The sequence below is a fragment of the Pipistrellus hanaki genome (assembly GCF_964339955.1).
Source record: "Pipistrellus hanaki genome assembly, chromosome: 7".
Classification (NCBI taxonomy): domain Eukaryota; kingdom Metazoa; phylum Chordata; class Mammalia; order Chiroptera; family Vespertilionidae; genus Pipistrellus; species Pipistrellus hanaki.
The window spans coordinates 19926294-19942117 of NC_140509.1; the positions used below are offsets into that span (position 1 = coordinate 19926294).

The window sequence follows — 15824 nt, forward strand, 5'->3', positions numbered from 1 at the left end:
TTTTCAAATATCAAAAAAAATTTTTTTTTCTCTAACCACAACTTTATAATAGCTCCCTAATATGAATGTTCCTATTACCAACGGAGCAACAAGAGGAAGCGTTGGGTTTTCGGTCTGTGTCATCCAAGATGAAGCTCCCTGGTACATGTTCTGAACAGTAATGTGTATGTTACTCATGATTTTTACTAAGTAAAATGATAATTTAAAAAATCCTTTCCAAAACACCTTAAGAAGAAAAGAGAGAAAGCTAAATTGCCCATTAACTGGATTTATCAACCTGGTTTGTTAAATTATGCATGGGGTAATGAAACCCTAGACAAGGCAGTCTTTGAACTCCGAAGTCCTCCTTCTCAGCCAAGAGTCAGCAAGCCCTCCCAGCATGCAGACTCAGAGGCAGCGTGCCACTTAGCCAGCTTAATGACAGTCACTGATTCGACAGGCAGCATCTGCTGGGAGTGCAACGGTCACCAGCACAGGGCAGGATGGTTTTTTTTAAAGTGAGGGTGAAGCAGCAATGACCAGTAAGTGACTAAGGTATTAAGGAACCATGTGAAGAGTAGAGGCTTAAGAAGACCTACATGGTTTCCAGGGAGCTAGTAGGTCTAGGAGAGAACTCCCTCGCTCCCACCCTGTTTCCTAGGCAGGAATGAGGAAGAAAAGAAAATTAGTTCTAAGTAGCTGCCTGCAGCAAGGTGACAACCTTTTCCTGGGATGGGAGTCAACTCCCTGGAAGCCACATCCCCTAGGTGTTATCTGTCTGCTGCAAGATTCAATTTCCTCTTCTGGCCGACTCCCAGGAAGCCACCTCTGCAGCCTGTTCCCCTCGGTATCCTGCCCTGGAGAGCCCCCAAATCTGGTGGCTTCTCCAAGGCCCGCTTCTCTGGAGCTCAGAAGCACACACAGGTTTCACATCCTGGATCTTCTGAGTCACAGCAGCTGAAAGGGACAGCCTCAGCTCCTTCTCTGACCTCCTGGCTACACCACCTTGCTCTTCTCTCCAGTGCTTTTCCCTTGACCTCATAGGACAAGCCTGTGTGTATTGGGAAGATCTACTGTCAGTCTGCTTTCCTGTAGATATCTTAAGTTCTCCCCCAGGTTTCCTGGCTTTTCTCCTCTACCCTTTCCCACTGGAGTTGGGCTTGTGTGGTAGAAGGTGTTACCACCAGTTCAGAACTGGTGGTTCTCAGAAGTCCTTCAGGGAAATGGCCGGCCCCAGTGAGCTCAGCAAGGGAATTCTTAACACCTTTGTTTTCAGCTGTCAATTCTGAGAAAACAAGTTTCCACTTAGAAACTAACATCAGATGTTTGCGTGTGCGATATGTATCACAAACACAATAAGCGCACACACAGAAACCTCCCATTTCTTTTTACTTAAAGCTCTGTCTGCACCTTGCTTTTTAAGTTTTATAACAGATCTTCATCGTTTTACATTAGCAAGCATCCAACCTCCTTCCTCAGAGCCTGTACTTCCCGGGTGGCTGGGACCTGGCTAATCATGGTCATCCTCACCCACTCTCTGGTGACTGGTACAGACATGGGCATGTGAAGCGAAGATGGCCACTGAGCTTTGAGAAGATGACAGCTGGTGAGGGGCTCAAGGAAGGGATTCCTTGTTTGTAAACCCATGCAGATGAGATTTCTGACTCCTCTGTGCCATCCCACCACGACAGGTGAGGGCCTGAGCTGAGGACAGAGCTGCTGCTGTACTGAGAATGCAAAGTAGAAAATGACAAGAACAAGGACTGCTTACCAGCATTCAGCCCCTGAAATAACTCAGGAGTTGATGATCTTGTAATGCAACCTAGTAAGTTTTATTATCGTTTCAGCTAGTGAAAATGGAATTTTGGGGTCCTGTAATGCTGAAGTGGGGCATCTTCCCAACACAAGCATACAGGGGGATTTAACTCGTTCTTTTCCGTGGGGCTGTACACAAATGTATTTAACCCGTCCCCCTATGAATGGGCATCCCCTAGGTGTTATCTATGGGCATCTAGGTTACTTTACTTTTGACAAGATGAACATAAGGAGCATCCTGATGTTCATCTTTGCATAACTGATCAGGATTAGTTGTAGGATAAATTCTTAGGAGTCAAACAGCTGAGTCAAAGGTCATGCACATTTTATTTTCAATAGAAGACACAACTACCCTCCAGAGAGATTACACCAACTTAGACTCTCTCTCCACATCCTCACACTGTCACAAATGGCATCAAACATGATTTCATCTCTGCCATACGAATAAACTGCTTTCTTCTGTGTTTTAAAACTGCAGTTTCCCTGTAAATTATTTATGTGAACCTAAAAAGTTCTTTTTTTATAGATCAGACACAGAGAAACATTTTTGATGACATTAAAGGAATGCAAGCTGATTTACTTCCTAAGAGATAATAAAAGATGAAGAGATATGAGTGCAGTAAAATGTGAGTGCATGTGTATATTTTACTTGTTGATGTGACACAATGTGGAAGGGCATTTAAAAAACCTGACAATGGTCAGAGGGAAAGAGTTTTAAACTCCTAGTGCAGTGTTTCCCAAACTTCTCTCATGGTGAGAATCACCTGGTGGAGTTGTTAAAATACAGATTCCTGAATCCCAGCTAAACTAGAATTTTGGGAACATATAGGTAAAATTGTATACTTAACTAGACAGATTCCTGAATCCCACCTAAGAAGTGCTAAACTAGAATTTTTGGGAACAAAAAACAAAAATTCTAGTTTAGCACTTCTTAGGTGGGATTCAGGAATCTGTAGTTTAACAACTCCACCAGGTGATTCTCATCATGAGAGAAGTTTGGGAAACACTGTCCTAGTGCAATAGTGCATTTTGGAAGCCAGTTTCAGCTGGAGACTCATAAGAATTGAGGAAAACATACAGGTGATAATGGTGAAATCTTGGCATTTTCAGGCTACAAGCCTGATAGCATAATTTGATCTCCTGCTAAAACAAGCAGAGGGTCACAAGAGCTGTGCCTCTGCTCCAGTAGCCGGGACACAGCACCATTTCAGTAACCATCAGAGGAATTCTCCAAGCCCCTCGTTACCCAGGACAAGGCATTAGTCTTATCATAGAAAATGCTAATGTTTTCTAGAATGTCATCACACAATATTTGCAAGTGGCTGTATCCAGGAAGGGGGGAAGGGTAGGGAGAGGAAAGGAAGCAAAACCAAAAACCACCTTACCTCGGGGGCCTAGCAATGCCTTGAAATAGGTACTAAGTGATGCATCAAAATGTTCCATTTTAAAACCTATTAAGAAAAAAAAAAAAAAAGACATTGATTAAGCTCCACTCAAAATGTTTTATGTAGTATATTTCCTAAAAGAACAAATTTTCCAAGAATATGCTATAGACAAGGTTAAATTCCTTATGTGAAAATGTTTTTTAAATTCATAAAGGTAATTTATATGCTAGTTCTAATTTGAAAATGAAAATGAAAGACACAACTCTGTGAATTCGCTTTAGAAGTGCCAGTCTAAACTCTCAGTTCCATGAAAACACCCTGTGAAGCTGGAACCTCAGTGGGGAGAAGAGTGAAACTGGAGGGGAAGGTGGCAGACAGGAGGGGATTCCCTTCCAGGCAAGAACAATGTGGAGTCAAGAGGACAGAGACAGGAAGTGCTGTATTAAAGGAAGGAATGCCACAGTGAAAAGGTGATTTTCTCTGCTTGCTACTTTTATTATTATTATTATTATTATTATTATTATTACTTTAAAATATATTTTATTGACTTTTTACAGAGAGGAAGGGAGAGGGATAGAGAGCTAGAAACATCGATGAGAGAGAAACATCGATCAGCTGCCTCCTGCACTGGATATGTGCCCTCAACCAAGGTACATGCCCTTGACCATAATCGAACCTGGGACCCTTGTGTCTGCAGGCTGATGCTCTATCCACGAGCCAAACCAGTTAGGGCTAAATTTTTAATGTTATTGTATCATATTTCTAGGTATGATGTACTCAGCTGTGATGTAAAATATATTCTTAAGAGGGGGGGTGTCACAGAAAAAAAAAAAGAAACTTAGAAAAATACTGTTATACTGAGAAGTAAATACAGTAAATCCTCACTTAACATCCTCAGTATGAACTATGGGAAAATGAAACCAATTTTTACCATAGGCTAATTGATAAAAACAAGAGTTACCTTCTCATGGCATCTCATCAACATTATAACGAAATTATTTTATCCGAGGACTTGCTGTATATATTACTTGTTTTCACTTAATAAAACATCTTGAGGATAGTATCAAATCAATAGTTACATCTCTAACTCCATCTTCCAAGATTTCATAATTCCCTTCATTTCCCCCTTATTCAAGATTGACATTTATAGGGCAGCTAAGCAACTTTTTATACACAAATTGTCTAGATTTTCTATATTAATACATTTTCAACTTTCCTGGCCACGACTCTTACAGATAGAACCACAAACATTTTACCTTCCAAGAGCAAAGGCAAGCACCAGTTTTATTTAACCCAGCTGTTAATCATTTAATGCTACCCCTCTTCCTGGCTCAGCACACTGGAGCTTTGTGTGCTTTGGCTGATGTGAGGTTACCTAATGGGCTATCTCCAGCCCGGCGGTGAGATAAGAGATAAGAGATAAAAGATAAGAGATAGGCGAAGCCACCATGACACTGCAAGAGTAGCTACCAGGGTGCTGGTCAGGGAGGTGACCCATGTCTCTGACCATGGCTAGAGACCAACAAGCCACCAGAGAGCCAGCAGTTAGGTATATCACCTTTGTCCCTCAACCGTTATACCCCAGGCCACTAGGTCACTTCTGACATTTAAAAAATAAACTGCTCTTTAACATACTGCATCCCTAAGACCATTCTTACCTCGAGTCACATTCCTCCCCCAGACTGAACCTCTTCAAGGGACAAAAATTCTAGAGCATCTTAAGAAGAATCTGTTAAACTTCACATTTCCTCAGCAGAATTTTTCTTAAAAGCGTTTCCATGCTTAAATAAGAAATGTTTGATCTATTAAAGGCTGCTAGCAACATTGCCATTTAAAAAAAAAAAAAAAGATAACGGTATCTACGTTTTCATAATCTATTGAAAATCATCTAGAAAATGCAAGTTTTGGAAGACAACCATCATGTTTTTGTGCAATTGAACTCACTCTGACACGCAATTTAGCTTCGTGCAGGCACAGGGTCCCCTGCACCGCAATCGAAAGCAAATAGAGACTGCTCAAGGAGGAACAAGGTCATAAACACCACAACTATTGGGAAACTAACTGCTGATGGACAAACTGTCTATCAGGGACAGACTTGCCGCCTTCCAAGACATTTCAAATCTAAACCCTGCTATACTGGTGGGCCTACTACTCAGGAACTCAGCGTGAAGGAGCTGAGAGCAGGCACACCAACCAGGCTGCAGGTGATGAAGTGGTTCAGTGCTGCCCTCTCATCAGACAATCTGGGTTTGAAACTTATTTTTCCACTTACTAGCAATGTGACTTTGGACACGTTATTTAACCTCCTATCTATAAGATGGGAGAAACATGTAATGCCTCTTAAGGTTAAGAAGGTCAAACAGTGGCCTTAGGGCAGTGCCTGATGTGCCGGAAGCCTACCATAAAGGCTTCTTACTGTGTTTGCCACAGGCTCAACTCCGTGGCACTGCTGGCACTCTGTCCCTGGCCCGTCCATGAAATGCCACCAGCAAGCCCCAGTTCTTGTGATAACCCACAATGTCCACATCAAGTCCTATCACCCCCAGGGGCACAGCAACAGAGGTGGAGGCATGCTAATACCTCGGAAGACATTCTCTAAACAGGAAAGATGGGGCTAAAATGAGCATGCAAATTAGATGCACACATACCAAACACCTAAGGTGTACATGATTGCCAAACCGGAAGAAACAGAAAGGAGCATTCCTGGAGACCTCAAACAAACCAGACGTACAAGATGCTGTGAGCCAAACACAAGATCCAGTTTGCTAAAGAGCAGCTGTTAGAATGATGCATATACACGTTTGATACCACGCTATAAAAATAAGGTTTACGTAACAGTATCCTGGGATCTAGCACCGGAAGATCCCTGACAAAGGCAGTCCGGGGATCATAATGATTTTTAACTAAGAGGCCTTTCAGAGAGTGTGACCAGTTTTGGTTTCCATACAAGGTTTCCAGAAAGCTGGAAACAGGAGCACAGAAATATTTTAAAATGATAAAAAACAGACCTGTAGTGTGGAGTTGGGGAGGAGGGAAAAACATGAGTAGACTTAAGAAAAAGAAAAAGGAAAAAAAGCGGTACAAATGTCCTGTCATTACCAGGACAATGCCTAGGACAAAGCTGAACTTGAGAAACTAGGCTAACACCACGGCCACAGAAAAACAGCTTGATGAAACATACGGCGAAATTTCAGTCCAAGTGTACTGAGCCCAGCAGCAGGCTGCCAGAGTGTGGAACTTAGTACTGGGAGGCACTGAAGAGTTCTGTTACAACCATCTGTCCTGAATAATCCAGAACTAAACCCATCTCGAGCAGAGGCCCGTGGAAGCGGGTAGGCGCAGGAGACTCCTGTCTCTCTCAGAAGGAACACCACACAAAAGCACACTCGAGAGGTGGTTGTCGGCAACAGCACATCTTCTCACACTGCGTTTCTCTCCGCTGGAGAAGGCTTCTCTCAGGCTTGCAGAACTTGTCACAGTCAAACTTGGGAGCGCATAAAATAGCCAGCGAGCCCGGCCAGTGTGGCTCAGTGGTTGTGGGCTGGATCCCCAGAAGGGGGCATGCAGGAGGCAAGCCGATGAATATTTCTCCCATCCTTAATGTTTTTATTCTCTCTCCCTCATTCTTCTCCTCTCTAAAAATCAAGAAAAACATAATTTTAAAAAAATCTAGTGAAACAGTCTCTGAAAAGACTTAAGTGGGAAATATAGTTTTCAGAGAGAGAGTGGCTGAAACGTCTGTGTTGAAAGGAAGGAGGATGCACAGAGCTGGGCGTACTGACCAGCAGAGTCCTGATCCATGGCTCACAGGCCTGCTTCTGTGCTGGGCTCCGCCGTGTTAAAGGTTTTCCCCAAACTGTGCCCCTACCACGCCCACTGCCAACCTGCACGGTAACCGTCTTAAACAGGTTTGTTTTTACACGAGTCACCAAGAGACATCAGCACCAAAGGTTTTCTTCCATCCTTCACTCCACACGATGCCATTTCTGTCTGGTCAGCTACACACTTCCCACCCCTCGCTCCCGTGTGCACATTTCTTCCTTCACATCTCACACTTCCTGGGTGCCTCCTAGGTGCCAGGTGCCTTGCTAAGGCCCGAGGGAACAAAGAGTCCAGGCTGGGGTGGAAACACACACATACAAAAGGTTATGTAATGTAACTGACGGCAAGAAAAAATAAAGCAGGCTGAGGGGTTGGGCTCACAGAGTGGGAATTTACTTTGGATAAATTCTCGCAGTTAGAGAAGGTGACAACAGAGCAGGGACCTGATGCAGAGGGCGAGCACCTATCAGGAGAGGGACCGGTGGGTGGCATGGTCCCAAGGTCAGGGCTGCTTGGCATGTCCAAGGACCCGAGGCCAGGCCAGGGTTAGAGGGCAGGCTGCAACTTGGGAGGCCTGTCCCCCACTCTCTGCCGGGTGTCCCGACCTCGCTCAGAGGTGGTTCACAGATAGCAATCACGCGGCAGCGTGACCTGCAAAGAGCATGTGGCCACAGGTCGGGAACAGAAGACTGCCAACCCTTAAGGGCTCACTGCCACCATCCCCTCTTGCTCAGGCTGCAGACTGCCGGACAGCACTGTGCCCTTTTCCTTCTCGTCTCCCTCGCTGAGCCTATCTGCTGTGCCATAGGAACAGCACAAAAGGTGTCAGCAAATGAATTCTTCACTGCCAGGCTGGCCCGGCCCACCCCGCTGGGTGAATGGGGCACTTGCTGAGCGGCCTGTGGGCCGAGCCACGCTGTTTTCTACTTTTCTAAAGGAATGGGGGAGGCATGGGGCCCTGCAAAACCCTTGATACTTTGCCTATTGATCCGGAATCATGGGAACAGCATGACCCACTTTGCACAAAATGTCAACCACATGCTGCAGCCTGCCTGCCTGCCTGCTACAGTGCCCATCTCCCTAGTTGCACGGGGACCAGTGACATCACTTCTCAATAGCCTGTGTCGCTCTCCAGGCAGCTCGGCGACCTGGGCCAAGTGGGAACACAGCTGCTCTGAGCAACTGTACCGGCAAGGACCAAGCCCAGGCGCTGGGACCATGGCAGAGGAGCTGTTGTCTGAAATGCAGCAGAAAGAATAAGCCATTCTGTGATCTGGCTGGTTCCCCACATGCAGACAGGAACAGGGGTGGTCAGCCCCTCACAGAAGCCAGATCATGATGACACCAAGCCAAGCGTGGCGTCCCCATCTCTAACACCCACTCAACCTACGGGGCTTCCCAGCCCTGTACGTGGTGACAGGGAGTAATTGGATCCATTAAAAAAAAAAGTTCAAATCATATCAGTATCCAAAAGCTATTAGCTCACTAGTTCAAGGGCGACACACAGAAAATGATGACTATGAAAACAGGATAAGGGTAGAAAACAGAGACAGGTAAGTAAATGATAACTGATTTTAAAAGAATCCTCTTTTATGTACATTTTTCAAAAGCCACTTCACACTATCAAATTCAGGAGTGTTTTGGTAATTATGCAACTGTGCTATAATGGTGCCTCACTGTAAATCTCTCACTAAGAAAAGCCTTTCATTGGGGCTGCTCATTCCCTATATTAAAAGAGGATATGAGTGAGAGTTCAACATACTGTCACCTAACGCACGCATTAGTACATGTGCTAGGAACTTGCCCCGGACACAGAACTAAGTATTTTAGGGCTGAGGTGAGCATCAGGCCTCAATTCAAAAGAAACAGTGGAACTACCATAGCAAAGATACAGAGACCTGGAAATACTGACGCAAGCAGAACACAAAAGGGCAAAAACCAAAACCCCGAAGGGAGCAGTGCTCATGCGGAAAATCCATCTGTCTGTTAGTTAGCTCTCTGCGGGAGTGGCATGCCCAGGTGAATCATCCGCATGAGGTTAAGCAAGCATTAGTGTTCAGTTTGATCCAATATCAAACGGAGTCTGCTGGAGGCTTGTGGGGAAAAAGATACTGTAATAAGCTTTATAGTATTCCCCTCCTCCTTTCTTTCCATTTGGCTCCCAAAAGGGACAACAAAATGTGAGAGGATTGGGGGCAGGCACCAAAGGAAGAAGGTTGCTGGGGTTAATTAAGGAGAGATGGCATAGTCAGTTGCTTCTTAAGATGAAATTGAGCCGAAACCGGTTTTGCTCAGTGGTAGAGCGTTGGCCTGTGGACTGAGGGGTCCCGGGTTCGATTCCGGTCAAGGGCATGTACTTGGTTGCGGGCACATCCCCAGTGGGGGGTGTGCAAGAGGCAGCTGATTGATGATTCTCTCTCATCGATGTTTCTAGCTCTCTATCCCTCTCTCTTCCTCACTGTAAAAAATCAATAAAATATATTAAAAAAGGTGAAGTTGAGAGAATTATTATTATTTAAAATCTTTATTGCTGAAAGTATTACAATTACATTTGTTCCCCACCCCCTTTCCCCGCCCCTGCCCCATTGATCCCTTCTAGCCTGCCTCTACCCTCTTCCCCAGGCCTTCACCACCCTAATGTCTGTGTTCATAGATTATGCCAGTGGTTGGCAAACTCATTAGTCAACAGAGCCAAATATCAACAGTACATCGATTGAAATTTCTTTTGAGAGCAAAGTTTTTTAAACTTAAACTATATAGGTAGGTACATTGTTATTAACTTTATTAGGGTACTTCTAAGCTGGCCTTTGCTTAAAACGTCCTCAGTCTGATTGAGGTTCACTCAAGGGGCCAAAGAGTCGCATGTGGCTCTCGAGCCTCGGTTTACCGACCACTGGGTTATGCATGTATGCGTTCAAGTTCTTTGGTTGATGTGGTCCTACCTACCCACCCACCCCTGCTTTCCCTCTGAGATTCCACAGTCTGTTCCATGCCTCTGTGTCTCTGGTTCTATTTTGCTTATCAGTTTATTTTGTTCATTAGATTACACATGTGAGAGCATTGGCTGGTTTATTTTACTTAGCATAATACTCTCCAGGTCCCTCCATGGAGCAAAGGGTTAGGGATATATTTTTTTTAATACTGCATAGTATTCCATGGTAAAATATATCACAGCTTTTTTATCCACTCATCTACTGATGGTCACTTGAAGTTGAGAATTATGATGGGAGCAACATATGAAGTTATCTGCCTTGATAAAAAGGCAATAGACTTACAAATCCAGGAAGCATAAAGAGTGCCAAACAAGAGGAACCCAAGGAGGCCCACACCAAGACACATCATAATTAAAACGCCAAGAGTTAAAGACAAAGAGAGAATCTTAAAAGCAAGAGGAAAGTTATATACAAGGGAGTGCCTATACATGTCAGCTGACTTCTCAACAGAAACTTTGCAGGCCAGAAGGGAGTGGCAAGAAAAATTCAGTGATGAATAGCAAGGACCTACAACCAAGATTACTCTACCCAGCAAAGCTATCATTTAGAATTGAAGGACAGATAATGAGTTTCATAAACAAGAAAAAGCTACAGGTGTTCACCATCACCAAACCAGCATTACATGAAATTTTGAAGGGCATTCTTTAAGAAGAGGAGGAGGAGGAGAAAAAGAAAAGATAAAAAACATGAACAACAAAATGGCAATAAATACACATCTAGCAACAATTGAATCTACAAATAAAAATAAATGAACAAGAAATCTAATGTACAAAATAAACTGATGAATAAAATAGAATCAGAGGCATGGAAATACGAAACAGACTGATAAATCTGAGGAAAGGGAGTTGCGGGTGGCAGGAAGAGATTAATAAAAATCGTATATGCATAACCTATGGACACAGACAATAGGGTGATGAAGGCCTGGGGAAGAATGGGAACTAGGTGGAGGAGGTCAATGGGGCAGGGAAATGGGGGACATCTGTAATACTCTCAACAATAATGATTTAAAATAAATAAAAAATACAAAAAATGCTAATGCTAATCATTCTGGCCATTTATATCTGAAGCAGGAGAAAGCTACTTGGCAAATGAAAAGTACTGGGATTTTAAGGCAAATCTGCTTTAAAGAATATCAAGATTAAAAAAGAACATTATGGCCGAAACCGGTTTTGCTCAGTGGTGGAGTGTTGGTCTGCGGAGTGAAAGGTCCCTGGTTCGATTCCGATCAAGGGCTTGTACCTGGATTGTGAGCACATCCCCAGTAGGGGGTGTGCAAGAGGCAGCTGATCAATGTTTCTCTCTCATTGATGTTTCTAGCTTTCTATCCCTCTCTCTTCCTCTCTGTAAAAACTCAATAAAATATATTTTTTTAAAAAAAGAAGAACATTATAGTACAGAAAGTTAATTTCCTAATCCCACAACTAGGCTATTTGCTGACTTCAAAGCTGAGCAGTAGAGACCTTTCCATTCTTGCTGCTAAAGGCAGTGGTAGTAAGGAGCAGTTAGTTTGCTTTGAGAGCTTCCTTCCTGTGAAATCAGTCAAGTCACACATTGCTTATGGTTTTAAAAATGTGTTTACTGCAGACGTGTACCTACTGTTTAGCATAACTTTCTCATCACATCCTGTTTCATGTGTTTATGTTTTGAATTGTCGCAGTTCATCTAAAGATAAGTCAGCTGAGCTGGCCTTGCAAGTGACAAGAGGTCAGGATGAACTTTCCCTCCCTTTTCTGTCTTCTCCAACCATCCATCCTTTTCAACAGTCAGCTTGTGTTAAGCAGGCATGGGAACATTCTCCAGACTGGCTGCCAATAACACAAAAAATTAAATGGCACTTTAACTTGGCAGTCATAACAAGGCTTGAATTTAAAAGGGTTGTTCTAGGTTGGAGAAAATCAGCTCAGGGAGTGAAGGAAATGTTAAAACATAAAACACGGTCCTAAAGACCATAAGGGAAACATCTAAGGGCTGGCACACTTTTAGCTATGGAACCACACTGACAACAGAATCCCTTTAGAATGTGGGCATTTAACCCGATGGCTCCAGATTAAATCTTGGGTGGAGAGAAGTACCTGCCACATCAATAGCGGTGTACGGTCATTCTGATACTCCGGAAATCTAGGCTTATTTTTCCCCCCTCATAGAATTCTTGCTCCATTCTAAGGCCATAACAAACTCTTGTTAATAACGATTCCCCGATAAGAGTCATTTCTCCCCTTGCATAGATCATATATGTAGAGAAAGAACACAGCCCTATTTGGGGCCTTAGATAAGTAACTGCAAAACTTGGGCACTGATAGGCACCATAACGTACTGCTACGGGATAGCTCCAAGGTCAAAGGAGGCCGACCAACCTCATTCTGGTATAAGGAACATGTGGGGGACATTTTTTAAATGTTGCAGCAAAAATAAGATTGGACAAGGTTAGAAGATCAGCCCCCACCTCCCACTCCTTGGTTGCACCAGTTAATTAAAAAGTCCTCCGCGCTAGCGATGTGGAACTCTAACAATGATATTCTACTCCTGTCTATGACATAATCGGTAAGGGCATTTTACAAGGGTGAAAGAAACATCAAAAGAAAAACACACACACACCCTTTAAACATTCCAAAGAATGCTTTATGCTTTCCGTACTCAGAGAGGGGGAGACATATTTTTCTACTTTGGAAGGTAATACATAAATATATGTGGTCTAAGAAACTCAGATGTAGATAATTTTTCAGCAGCGGGAAGAGGCAGAGTAATATGATATTAGGACTGTATTCTTGGGGAATTCTCACAGCCAAAGAACAGAATGTACCATCGAATTCAAAATTCTTCCTCCAGTTCTCAGCAGCGGGAGAACCCACACCCCCATTCCCTTAACCAACAAGCATTTGGAGAGGGGCTCACTGTAGAAAACTACCCCTGTAGAATTTCATTGTCTTAAAGATGATGGCCTAATTTTCATCTGAAACAAGAACAAGAGAAGCTGTAATGACTTTGCTCGGGTTGAAGCACAGTGTCATTTGGGGGGGGGGGGGGGGGGGGAACAACAACAACCAACAATGTTAATCCACACACAGAATGCTCCTTGCTGGTGGATGAAGGCCAGCTTGCCACAGATGGACTTAGATCTCAGCTCTCACAAACAGCCTGCTGACAGTAACTAATTAATCCCGGTGAGACAAGGCAAAAGGTCCACCGAGTGCTGGCATCATGTCATCCCCTTGACTTGTTTTATTTCTATGCTCCCCCGACATCCTCAGAGTCACTGCCCTTCACTCTATCAGTCATGCGAAAGGCAGTGACTCACTAAATTACCAAAGACCTTATGAGTGCCTACTATGTGCCAGGCAATGTACTGCTCATTAGAAAAACGACAATGACAGGGACAGACATGACCTACGGAAAGCAGTAAAACCTGTGGGTCACTCTCTTTTGGGTAGCAGTGGTTAGGAGCACACACTCTAGAACAGTGGTTCTCAACCTTTCTAATGTTGCGACCCTTTAATATAGTTCATGTTGTGGTGACCCTAACCTGGCGGGTTCAAATCGCTGGTCCACAACTTACTGTAACAACCTCAGGAAGTTACTTTGCCTTTTCCTGCCCTAATTTACTCACCTGCAAAATAAGTAATGAAGTACCTTTCTCGTGTGATTAAATGAGTTGATGGATGTAAAATACGTAGACTAGGGCATGGCACACAATAATTGCTGCAAGCATATTTATTCCTATAATTATCATCATTACAAAGGTCTTTGACATTGACCAGCTTCCCATCCATCCAGTGATTATGGAAGTTTTTTGCTAAGCATTAATCTGAGTTCACTGCAAAATCCACGGGCAATGAAACTTGCCCACCCCCACACCTCACAGTTGTTATTCTCTACTTTGGATGGAATCACATAGAAATACTTGTGAATCAGGAATTTTTTTAAGAGTCACTAGATACATTCCTCTAGAACAGCGATTTTCAACCCTTTTCATCTCATAGCACACAGAACCAATTATTAAAATTCTGTGGCACCCCAAAAAATATATTTCTTATCTATCCAACAACATGTTATCACATATAACCAGCTATTTGGTGTTGGCTGTGGTCATTTTTTAATTTGGCAATCTAGGGAACAGAGGTCAGTGCCCCTGACTAGTCAGATATTGCATGCTTTAAAATTCTTGCGGCACATCGGTTGAAAATCAGTACTCAAGAACGTGAAGGGGGTGCTGGTCATTGACTTCTTTGTGAGTAGAAGTGAAGATCAGTGTTCATACCAGATATGGCTTTTTTATACTCCCGGCACCTAACACATAGTAGATGCCCAATGAGTTTATTCACTTACTGCAGTTGGAGGGGTGGCCGAGTTGGCAAAGGTCACAGAGCGTGTCACAGAGCGTGGAGAGAGACAAAGTTTGAGCCCAGGTCTCCTACTCTATGACCTACCTTTCTTAAAATACCCCATTTTTGGCTTCCCAAGAAAGCATCTTCACACCGTGATTATTAGGAGGATGGTGACAATATGTATTAATAGTGTTTGAATTCATACAGTTCTTTTTTGGGGGGTGCCCTTGACCAGAATCGAACCTGGGGACCCTTTGGTCCGAAGGCCACCGCTCTGTCCATTGAGCCAAACTGGCTTAGGCGAGTTCATACAGCTTTAACCATGAAGTAACTTAATTTTAATTGACACTATCAAGGTAAAAAAGAGCAAAGCCCAAGTGCATTCACCTTGGTAATAGAGGCCGTAGAAATTAAGACCTATATGGGAAGACGGCGGAAAAGGGTGGCAATCCGCCTTGGCCTCATTTTCTCATGCCCATCATCACTTCCATTATCTCAACCAGTGATAAAATTATAGGCTTATTTTTTAAATGTCATAATTATCAGTTATGCTGTAATTATCTGCTCATTTGTTCACAATCCCCATTAAGCTCTAAGCAATTCTTCTAGGGCAAAACCTCTGATGTTCCCATTTGTATCTCCACAGAGCCTGGATCTAGGCCTGGCAGGGTGCCAATTACTGGTTGGAACCATGAATGAATGAGTGTAAGAATGCATGCCTTCGTGCCTTTCAGCTTCATATCTGTCAGCAACTCAACTCACCGAGGCGCTTCAAACAACAGATTTCTAGAAATTGTGATTCAACAATATGGAGACTGAAACGTCTGTCTTTTTGCAAAGTTCCTTGGGTAAAGCAGATGAGCGGCCTTCTTTGGGAACCACTGCTGCAGATGTAAATTTCACTTTGGGACTCGAATAAAATCCCCCGCAGCTCTTGAAGTTATGTCACTTGGACAGTAATCATATACTGATAGCACTACACCCCCAGAGTCTAGACTGGGTTGGTGGTCAAGGATAAAATATTCCATTCCTACAAATTTGGTTATAATTCCCTGTTTGTGTTAACTCCACTATCATTTCCTTTCAAAACATCTCTCAAGCTGAAATAAAGCCCCATTAAGTTAGAGACCAGTTCTCCTATCTATCAACACCATGTTACATCACACATACCAAGTATAACCAGTATGCATGAAGCAGTGCAAGCTCTTTCTCCATTCTGGAATGTTGTTGGAAAGAATACCATGTTGTGGCAGGAGAGATCCCTAACAGGCTGCTTCCAAAACCAGGTGTCAGTGGCCACTTTTGCAACAGCTGAGTGAGGGCGGGGAACATATCTGTCTTGTTCCCTGTGATCCCCAGCAGCTGTTCTTAGCACACAGAAGGAATTTAATTAAATCCATATGTGAGGTGTCACTTCCGGAAATCATGGCACACACGTGGCCACAGCCAACTGGACATACTGGTACTCCTTGGAAGGAGATAAGGTGAGCAATGGGCAGAAATCTGGA

General features: G+C 43.5%; 1 protein-coding gene across 1 annotated transcript in view; it reads right to left on the reverse strand.

Moving 5' to 3' along the window:
- Nucleotides 1–15824, reverse strand: part of ELOVL5 (ELOVL fatty acid elongase 5) — a 78616-nt gene that overhangs the window by 23111 nt on the left and 39681 nt on the right. The window contains exon 2 of the mRNA XM_084889474.1: nt 3180–3245. Within this exon, the coding sequence (XP_084745600.1) occupies nt 3180–3237 (58 nt within the window). The 5' untranslated portion in view covers nt 3238–3245. The remainder of the gene's footprint in view (nt 1–3179; nt 3246–15824) is intronic.